The sequence below is a fragment of the Dipteris shenzhenensis genome, chromosome 30, assembly GCF_047967505.1.
Source record: "Dipteris shenzhenensis isolate YYH24624 ecotype China chromosome 30, Dip_SZ_1.0, whole genome shotgun sequence".
NCBI lineage: Eukaryota > Viridiplantae > Streptophyta > Polypodiopsida > Gleicheniales > Dipteridaceae > Dipteris > Dipteris shenzhenensis.
In genome coordinates this window covers 21,969,577-21,979,887 of record NC_141625.1, presented here as the reverse complement: position 1 = coordinate 21,979,887, position 10,311 = coordinate 21,969,577, and the positions used below count along the sequence as shown (strand labels likewise).

At 43.7% G+C, this 10,311-nt stretch overlaps 1 protein-coding gene across 1 annotated transcript; it reads right to left on the bottom strand.

Annotated features, from left to right (window-relative positions):
- Window positions 1-4,337: 4,337 nt before the first annotated feature.
- Window positions 4,338-6,508, bottom strand: LOC147881842 (pentatricopeptide repeat-containing protein At1g11290, chloroplastic-like). The gene is made up of 2 exons (XM_087401461.1): window positions 4,844-6,508; window positions 4,338-4,697 (listed from the first exon to the last, which is right to left on the bottom strand). Exons 1-2 carry the CDS (start codon window positions 6,506-6,508, stop codon window positions 4,338-4,340), a joined length of 2,025 nt encoding a protein of 674 aa, XP_087257587.1.
- Window positions 6,509-10,311: the final 3,803 nt, after the last annotated feature.

Below are 10,311 nucleotides of genomic sequence, written 5' to 3'. Positions count from 1 at the left end.
AGTTAGAGGTCAGGGATCAAGGTACAAATAGTACGTCACCTTTGGTGGTTCGCCGAAGCAGCAAGGTGGTCTGTTTGAAGGGCATCTACTCAGCCAACTGAAGCTCTTAGAGCATGCAGGCTGACAGTGTTTTAAAGGTGCTAGGAGGCCGTTTGGAGAACAAATCTAAAACCACTTACACAAGGGAGGTGTCTTTGTAGAGACTTCAAGCATCAGAGTTAGAGAGGTATAGGAACACTACATGCTGGTCCCTCCGCGTACCTCTTTCTTCTCTCTTTGATTCCTGCCCACATGGCAGACAATAACGTGCGCATGTGTCAGTCTCTCAAGACCCAGGTACACTCCCCCAATGCTCTCCTCATATGGGAGCCCATAGACTGGGAGGTGACCTTTGATATTCCAACACCCCCTCTCACTCACCCATCTTGGCCCAATACCAATTTGTCAATGCAGATGCTCGAGTAACTCCCTGGTCAGGAACAGTTTGGTGTCAAAGTCTTTCCCTGGCTTCTCATTCAAGGGCTTCTGTTTTTTCAGATCCGGTCCTGCACAAGCAAACCATCCTCGTACACAGGTCCATCCATGGTACCACTTGATGGCACCACCAAGTTCAGTCACGTTTCCGCCTTTGAACTCAAGCAATCCAAATGCCACGATCTTCCAGTTGTCCCCCTCATAATGAGTCAACAACCTGGAGTCTTCCAAACACCATGATCTGAGGGTTTGTTTCAACCCATCCTTCCCTTGTTGGCAAGGTCCACAACAAAAGAACCATCTTGAGAAATGAGATCCCAAGAATATTTCCAGATAAACTAGACCACAAACTCTCACCGAGCTCTCAAGCAAGTACTCTTCTAACTTCAATATACCTCGTTCATCACCTTCCAGCAATCTGTGTCCGAGATTTGAAGAAGCGCCCACACTTCCCCTTCTGCATTCGAAGAAGGCCCATTCCTTCCAATCTCGCATTACTTGGGACATATGAAGAGCATATTCTCTCCACAGCATGCTATAAAAGATTAAGCACATCAAGTACATACCAGATCGTCGTACTGTTTGTGTGCTTGCTCTGAAAGCAAACCATGCAGCTCATCGAGGCACGTACCAACAACCTATGCAATCCTGTGATGTCCCCTTCGGAATTACAGCAATCATCTGAACATGAAACCCTAGGGCACTCCGTGGAATCCACCCTCATGTCAGTATCAACAACCACACACCTGGAAGATTCCAAGCACTCCATGTTGTCCTTCACCTTCACAAAGATTTCTGACTCCCTGTCGGTCCACATCTCAATGTCAGACATCTTAATTGTGGCTTTGAGGTCGGCATATCTTACCTTAGTAACACATGGGGATGCCACCAAGAACCATTCTCCGATTGCCACATTAGCATTGGCTTTTGTGTCACCATCTGAATCTGAGTCGGACTCCTTGTTCTTTTGATTCACCTTCTTTCTGCAGTCCTTCGCGAAATGAGACTCTTCTTGGGCTTGCCACCGTCATCTCCATAGTCATCCTTCTTGGGCTTACCTCAGTGACACGTGGGGACGTCACCAAGAATAGTTCTCCGATTGCCACATTAGCGTTGGCTTTTGTGTCACCATCTGAATCTGAGACGGACTCCGTGTTCTTATGATCCACCTTCTTTCTGCAATCCTTCGCAAAATAGCCTAGCGTGTCACAATAGAAACACTTTTTCTTTTGCTTGCTCTTCTTGGAAGTGTCCTCATCATCTCCAGAGTCATCCTTCTTGGGCTTGCCACCATTAGGCTTATCCTTTCCTTTGCCAATAATGCCTTGTCATCATTGTCGTTGTAGAGCTTCTCCCTAGCTTTTTTCAAGAGTAGTAATGGACCCAACTCCTTAAAAGTCAGAGGTATGGTCCTCTATCCTACTGTCACAGTCATAAAGAAGTTTTTGAAACTCCATGGGGCCTCCTCAGTACCATCAAGGCTAACTGGCACGAGCCCACTTTTTGACCAACCGATGCTAGTTGATCCCTCACCACCTTGACTTTCATCAAGTGGTCATGTACAGAATCTCCCTCATCCATATCCAAGTTGTAGAGCTGATGCTGAAGAAGTAAGATCCGAGACGTGTTATCCGTTTCATACAGATCCCTCAAAATGGCCCACACCTCTATTGACCAAAGTGTTGGTCATCTAGATGTGAGGAAGCACAGAGTCCGCCGTAGCCCCTACGATCAATGCCAGCGCATGGGCATCTCTGTCTCCCCTTCCTTCGAGCTCTTCTCCATCTATTGGTATGGGTATCCTCCCATTATTGTTCATCACATCCTTTGGCTTTGCCTCGGCTCCCGTTGTCAATTTTCACAGTTTCCAAGCCACTAAATGACTCGGGATCTTCACCTTCTAGATAGGATAGTTAGTCTCATCCAGTTTCCTAGACTCTCCAAAGCTACCGATGGTGAAAGAAATAACTCAACTGGGAGAGGAGGAAGGGAGAGAAGGGGTTGAAGAGGCTTTTGAAATCAACATCTCTGCTGTTAAACCACACAGCAAAATCGAAAAGCAAACTCAACCTTCTATAGACAGAAACTCTGTACGCACCTGACTCAATTTGAGTCACCCTCCTTCTCGCAAGGGCACCGTCCTTCAGTCGTGGAAGTCAATTCCGAAGAGCCTCTAAATCAGGGTCGTCCTTTAGCAAGGTTCGTGCCTTCAAGCTCCCATACTTGTGAGCCTCCTACCTGGGCTCTGATACCATGTTAGAAATCAACCAACAAATGGTGCGCACAACGGAAGACTGATAGAATGGCCCAGGAGCTCACACAGTGTGTGTGGGGAGTGGAATCACAAACTTCTTAACTTATGTGCTTCAAATAGATGTGCAAACTAGTAAATAGACAATGATCCAGCCAGATATAGATAGATAGATATATACATAGATATATATTAACGTCTCTAAAAGGCCAAACGGCCTATGAGACTAAAACAGTTGATACATCTAGTGTTGTCTCATCAAAGAGAACAACAAAATAAATAAGCTGAAGGCTGAGAGCTACTAAAGGTACTTACAGTTAGAGGGACTGCAAGTGACCCAAAACTAATGAAATACCAAGCAAGTATTTACTAAAAGTGCCAATTGATCAGCATAGGCAGAAAGCTAATCGATAAAAAGGTTGCACTCTTCCTATGTCAAAAATTCCAATCATGGGCAAGCTCTAGGATCTCATAACTCGGTGCCACACGTTTCCGGTGTTTGGCAATGATGGCACGGATCCGATGAAGATATGGGTGCCGGGCACGGGGTCTCGGGGGCCTGGGCCTCTGTGACCTGGGTATGGCAATGGCTCGGTCCAAAATCACACCACTAGAGTGTGGCAATCTGCCTGTGTGTGATAAGGTGGTATGGACACCAAAACAATATATTACTGTCCAAAGCTATGGACACAATACAAAAGAATAGATCCAAAGTCCGACCAGAGCGTGGTCCTTTGATCTTACCACAAGGTACTTCTAGTATCTGCCGGATATCTCTAGAACACTGAGCCCGCGTGTTCCACCTCGAGCGTATGTAGACTCTTCGTAAAAAGATCTCATTGCTGCCCTAGAAGACAGCCAAGGTCTAGCCCTTGATGAGCTCAGTCTGTAGCAACTCCTAGACTCCTCTACCTCCTGGATGTAGGCCTGAGGGTGTGTGTACAGCTGCTGTTGCTGCTCCAAACCTTGCTGGCATGCTGGATGATTTGTGAGGCTCCTGGCCTCCCCTTTTATATGCCCAAAGGCCTTCTGAAATGACCGACTGGCAGCCCCTTCCTGGCCGACTCAGTCTGTCCCAAAGCCACCCACTTGGGGCTTCAAAACCGGGGCATTTGCCCTCATTTCCGTGGAAGGGTATAGCCTCTATGCAGGCTGACTTGTGCAGGCTGACCAGCCCTAACCAGCCGACCTGCTGGTCGGCCAAATTGGCTGGGTCTCCTGCCCTATATAAGGGTCCTTGTGGTGCTGCTGCCAGGCCCTAAGGTCGTCAGTCAGCCCTCATTGGGCCCCAACCTTGGGCACTCTTATGGTCAGATGGCTGGCCATCCAAGGCCACCATCCCTGCCCCGACTTGCTGCAGCCCCTGTCCATTCAAGGCACCATCTGTTGCAGCCATGCTGGTTCCTCCAGGTACCTCTCTCGTCTCTCTTTGATTCCTGCCCACATGGTAGACAATTCCCTGCCCATGTGTCAGTCTCTCAAGACCCAGTTCCACCCCCCCAATGCTGTCCTCATATGGGGGCTCACAGACAGGGAGGTGACCTTTAATATTCCAACAAATGTGTGAGGCTTTGCTTGTCCTTCTGGACCTCCCTGGTGCTGGAATAGCAGTCTAGAACTGAGGCACCAAAGGACCATGGACTGAATGAACGAGCTGGCCCCTTATATAGGGGCTGGAATGCCCCAGCCAGGTCTGCATACTGGTCTGACAAGGTCTGCACCAGATCACTTTCGACCAGCCTGCCACTTGGTAGGCGCTGCCTAATCCACCTCTCTGTGGGCCCGTCCCACTGGTCCAAACTGCTGACTGGCAGTCCTTGCTGTCGCTGTCTACAATTGCTGCTACTTCTGTCCCAGATGCAGACCTGTGTTGCTGCTGCTGCCCTGCTCCAGTCCTGTCACTAGTCCCTGCAGTTGTGCGGCCTACTGCTGCCAGCACTGCAGGCATTCTTTGCTTTCTATCCTCTATTCCCTGTTCAAAGAGTATTCAAGAATCCCCGTACTTGACATCAATGTAGCTAAGGCTCAATTACTTTACACCTTTCTCCTCAACAGGTTCTTAAAGTTTCATATAGCAGATTATCTGCCAGCTGCACTATAAATGTTTGCTAGCAATACATATGGAGATGCACTCTCTGAATGCAGTTCCAGGGCATATTCTGCAGCAGACCTTCCTTGCAAAGTATCTGACTGTATCTGGCAGGCACCAAGGAATGCCATCCAAGAGCTGACAGTGGGTTGAAACGGCATGCTGCTCATCAACTGTTCTCCCTCTTTCAAACATCCCACCCGTCCAAAAAGCCCAATCATGCAGTTATAATGTTCAACCGTTGGCACAATACCATAATCTTGATACATTTTGACAAAGCATCTGCACCCCTGATCTACCATGCCAGCATGGCTGCACGCAGAGAGAATACTAAAGAAGGTCACCTTGTCTGGGATCACACCGTTTAATTGCATTTCTTCAAAGATTTGGAGGACCTTCTTGCCTTGCCCATGTTGAGCATATGCTGCAATTAGGGCATTCCAAGTTACTAAATTCCGCTCAGGCATGGTGTTGAACATCCTCCTAGCATCCTCAGGTTTGCCACACTTGCCATACATGCTGATGAGGGCTGTTCCCAAGACGACATCTAGCTCATTAACAATGGCTATAATGCGAGCATGTATCTGCTTAGCTTCACCTAAGACTGCCTCGCTAGCACACGCATCAAGCATGCTAAGAAAAGTAACCCTGTCTGGCGTGATGCCTTCCAGCTGCATTTGTTCAAAGAGCCAAAGTGCATCCTTGTGCTGCTTATGCTGGGCATATGCTGCAATCATGGCTGTCCATGACACAATATCCCGCACTGGCATTTTGTCAAACACACTACATGCATCCTCTAGGCTGCCACATTTGCTGTACATAGTTAACAGAGCATTCCCAACAACAACATCAAAGTTAAATTTCCCTCCTGCAATGTAGGTGTGCATCCACTTGCCTTCAGCTATAGCTGCATGACTTGCACAAGCCTCAAGGAGACTCACAAATGTGATTCTATTTGGGACCTCACCTTCCATTTGCATTTGCCGAAAGAGCAAAAGGGCTTCCCTGCAACACCCATAATTAGCATATGCAGTAATCATGGTCGTCCATGATACTACATTTCGCTCTGACATTAGATCAAACGTCCGTCGAGCATTATCCAGGTTACCACACTTGCTGTACATATTAACGAGGGACGTTGCAACTACAGCATCTGACTCTAGACCACTATCTACAATGCGGACATGAGTCTCCTTACCTTGAAGTAGTGCTTCTTGGCTGGCACAAACAGAGAGAATGATAACTAACGTAACTTTGTCTGGCATCAGGCCTTCTATTTGCATTTGTGTAAAAAGATGAAGCGCCTCTTTGTGGAGCCTATGCTGTGCACATGCTCCGATCATAATAGCCCATGAGAACACGTTGCGCTGCTGCACTTTGGCAAACACGTCACATGCATCCTCAAAAGCTCCACATTTGCAGTACATCAATAAGAGGAGGTTCCCTAAAAATCCGTCACTCTCCCGTCCATTTTGCATAAGTAGAACATGGATGCGCTTGCCATCTAACAGAGCCGTTGCATCCCCACACCCACGCAAAATAGAGACATACGCAGAAAACTTGGCCTCTAATCCTGTCTGATCCAGCCAACTCAAGGCTTCCCTCCATGATCGGTCGTCTGTCTTTCTTTCCAAGTTTGTAGCTGTAACATCTCTTTCTCTGTTGATTCGACTCCTAGAGGACCATGCTCTCATCTCTCGCAAATGTGGAGCTATTTTATTGTAGAGGCTTGCTTGCTGCATTGGCTAGGAATTTGCTCGCACTCTGATGTGCGCACTGCAAAGCTCCATCTCCTCGCGCATTGACCTGAGAGGTAAAGCGGGAAGCTGCATCTTTTGGTCTTTGCTTGGAACTCATTCCAGCCCGTTGTGCTGCCCAAAATCCGCTTATGTTTTGTCTCTAGGCCGGCTCCTTCTGGGACTCTTGGAGGCTTTCTGTGTATTCAACAGAGACAAAGATGCGAGCAAAGAAAATTCAGAGATTTGTTTTCCACCAGCTCTTTGCATGATTCACTGCCCTGGTTTTGCTTCACCCCTCCTACTAGCAGCTCCTCACGTCTGGAGGCTGCAGTTCCACCTGGAAACGCTGTGTCTACTACCCAGAAATCTTGCAATCCGTAGCTTGCTTTCTTGAAAAGCTGTGTCTTCTACCCAGAAACCTTGCAATCAATAGCTTGCTTTCCACCTTGAAAGGCTGTGTCTTCTACCCAGAAACCTTGCAATCAATAGCTTGCTTTCCACCTTGAAAGGCTGTGTCTTCTTCTATCCAGAAATCTTGCAATCCATAGCTTGTTTGCCACCTTGACAGGCTGTGTCTTCTACCCAGAAACCTTGCAATCAATAGCTTGCTTTCCACCTTGAAAGGCTGTCTCTTCTACCCAGAAATCCTGCAATCAATGGCTTGCTTCCCACCTTGAAAGGCTATGTCTTCTACTCAGAAATCTTGCAATTCATAGCTTGCTTTCGACGTTGAAAGGCTGTGTCTTCTACCCCAGAAATCTTGCAATTCATAGCTTGCAGAGGCGCATGCAGGCAAAAAACACTGATTCATTTAACAAGCTTAGAAGAGCATTATAACCAGAGAGTCGACTACAAGAACAGAGCTCAAATTTCATGATCGTTCCTTCTCTCAAATGTACCAATGTGATGTATATAGGTAGGGAAAGAGAAGGGGAAATGGGGTGGGGAGACCAAGTGGTAAAATGTATGGGTGAGTTTGTGCCGGTGCTTGAGTAGCTTAGGACCTCGTCTCGGTCACCCTGTATGACGCATTGTTATGCCACTTGAAGTAATGCCAACAAAAAAAAAAAGGACAAGGGGGAAATGGGGAGGATTTTCTTTCTTTAATAAAAAACGATTGGCAAAGACTCTGAGTATAGCCAATAGTAAGATGGCACATGGAGTAAGGCGGTGGTAGTTCCTCTCGTGTGGTAGGATTGAATCAGCCGCCGTGGGCAGACTGTTAGTGATGGTGGCAATTGTGGCTGAAGGCTCTTACAAGTAGCCCCGTCTCACATCAGCATGCTAGACACCATGTCTATGACAGCTAAATTGCAACAGGTTCCACATCACAGTGCTAGATGCACTTTAGATAGAGTAGGAAGATTCGGACGGTCGCTATTTAATATTTGGCAACTCTCGTCCTTGCCAAAAAATTAAATATATATTGTCTATAAGATCATGAGGATATTGACTTTAAGTGAATTAACTAAAAGAAAGTAAAGAGCTATGAAGAAATAAGAGAAAGCAACTTGACAAAAATAGCAAACTTGCTTAGAGTTCATTATCTCGCACAAAAGAGTGATTCTAGGAATTCAAAGTGCATGGCTAGTCTCAAACGATACCTTCCACACAACCCAAAGATCATCCATTTTGAGTTATGGTCGAGAATTAGTAAAATGGCCATAAGAACTTCATGATTGCAACATAATCTATCCAACCGGCTTGTGTAAGCTTTGTGAACAATACGTGTCAATTGATTTCATCGGTTAAATGACGTCCCAATTGAATATTAGGTGTAAGAGCTCAAGCTGTTCCTTCAAACAACCAGCTTATAGATCACAAATAGTTAGCAATAGAGATACCATGGAATAATAAAGAGGATGATGGTTTTTAGAGTAGCAAAATGAAGATTTGAAGGCTTTGGAATCATAGAGATATGCCTCTTTTCACCTTTCCTTTACTTTAATTATTAATTATTGCCTGTTAGACAAGATTGTTAATTGATAGCTTTCATGCCATGGAAATCTTAGATCGTAGAGCAATGAAAGTTGCTTGTGATTGATGAAGGGATATTTGAAGAGAGTTGAAAGATCATCTAATGCTCCTAAAACTGTTGTTGAATCATTGGAATATTTCTTGAATAACTGTGGATGTGCGACTACGATTAGAACCAAAGGTCTAATTAGAAACACCTCATGCAGATTATGGTTGTGACTATGACTTTCAACCCTTGTCTTTGATTATTTGGATGGTTGTACTTTCGGCCATACTTTCTAAGATATCAATGTATGTTTCTAACAAGATCTTTGAATTGATTATTAGAGCTATTGTTGGTGCTAATGAATTGAGCTTTGAGATTAGAGATTGTGATCTAGACTAAGATGCAAGTCTAATTGTTGTGATTGGAATAAAAGGAGGTCTCTAGAGCATTGAGATAGAGAGTATTTGGTGATTGCTTGGTTTGTCCTAGCTAGGAGTTCTTTTTGTGATCCCTAGAAAGTTGTAAACTTGGGATGCAAAAGTCATCATGAATATACTGGAAGTCATAAGGCACAATTACGACCTAATTGCATATCATGATGTGCATTATCACGTGATCCTTTGAATACTTATATTTTGTTAATTATTTTAAAGGTTGTGCAAATGAAACCTTATATACTGATGACTCTGATGTATAGATCCATTGATTTATGTCATAGTAAATATACAAGGTGAATCTTCTTGCAATTGCTTGAGGTAGGTGATAGTCATATGAGATCTTAGTCTCCTTTAATGTTCTTCTTAAGATAATAGGAGCTTATAGAGAAACAACACGCATATTTTTTCATTTAATTTGAACTTTACACAAAAAGCGATTGTTTTCTTATTTAAAAAAAGATGATAATGAATATGTTTATATGAGTTTCACAAGTAAAGGTTTATTGCAATGTATATTTATAGAGAGATGTAAGAACTTGCGGCTCTAATATCTTATTTGAGAACTAAAGAGTTTATGACAATCAAGTGAAATGAATTTGGAAACCAATCTTGCATTAATTTTTAATGTTAAATTTAAGGGTGCAATAAAAATTACATAAGGATAATCACATATTGAAATATCCATCCCACAGATGAATGCTTATAAGAGAAATTCTGTTTTTCTAGATAAAGAGAGTAGTCTACTATAGAAAAAGAATAATTATTAAAGTTTCACATACTCTTTGATCTACCATGTGAAGAGCATATAAAAGGTTTTAATTTCTAAAAGGTCATGAATCATCAGATGATGTATAGAGCCTCTCTAGATTATATGGCTTTTATGTCTAAAATTCAAAAGATAAAATTTAATTGAGAATAGTGCTTTCATGAGTGACAATTCTATATATAAAATTTAGAAGATAAAATAAAATTGAGCACAATGATTTTATGAGCGAGGAGGGAGGGAATGGTTTGTGGTACTTTACAAGCATGCATACAAAATATGGAAATGTTAAGTGATGTGTGTGTAGTACCCATCAAGATAAATCATATTACATTGCATAGATTAGAGACAACACATGGATAAGAGGAACTCTTATTATACTACAGGGAGAAAAATGGTTGCAGGATGAGGGTAGACATATATTTGAGAGTCATTTTCAAGAAAAGAATATAGCTAGAATATTTTAAAATGATCATATGACATAGATTTATACAAAAGAGGTGTGCTTTCTTTTAAAAAGGAGTAGAATTTTGAAGTTCGTTCTTAGGCAAGACATATATATGGATTTCCAAGTAATAATAATAATTTAAGCATG

What these genes read in the sequence shown, in the direction of transcription:
- LOC147881842 (XM_087401461.1), bottom strand. Translation starts at nt 6,508, where the DNA reads ATGAGAGCATGGTCCTCTAGGAGTCGAATCAACAGAGAAAGAGATGTT. An exon ending in CAGAGAGTGCATCTCCATAT is followed by an intron (nt 4,698 to 4,843) that starts GTATTGCTAGCA and finishes CTCTTTGAACAG; the next exon opens with GGAATAGAGGATAGAAAGCA.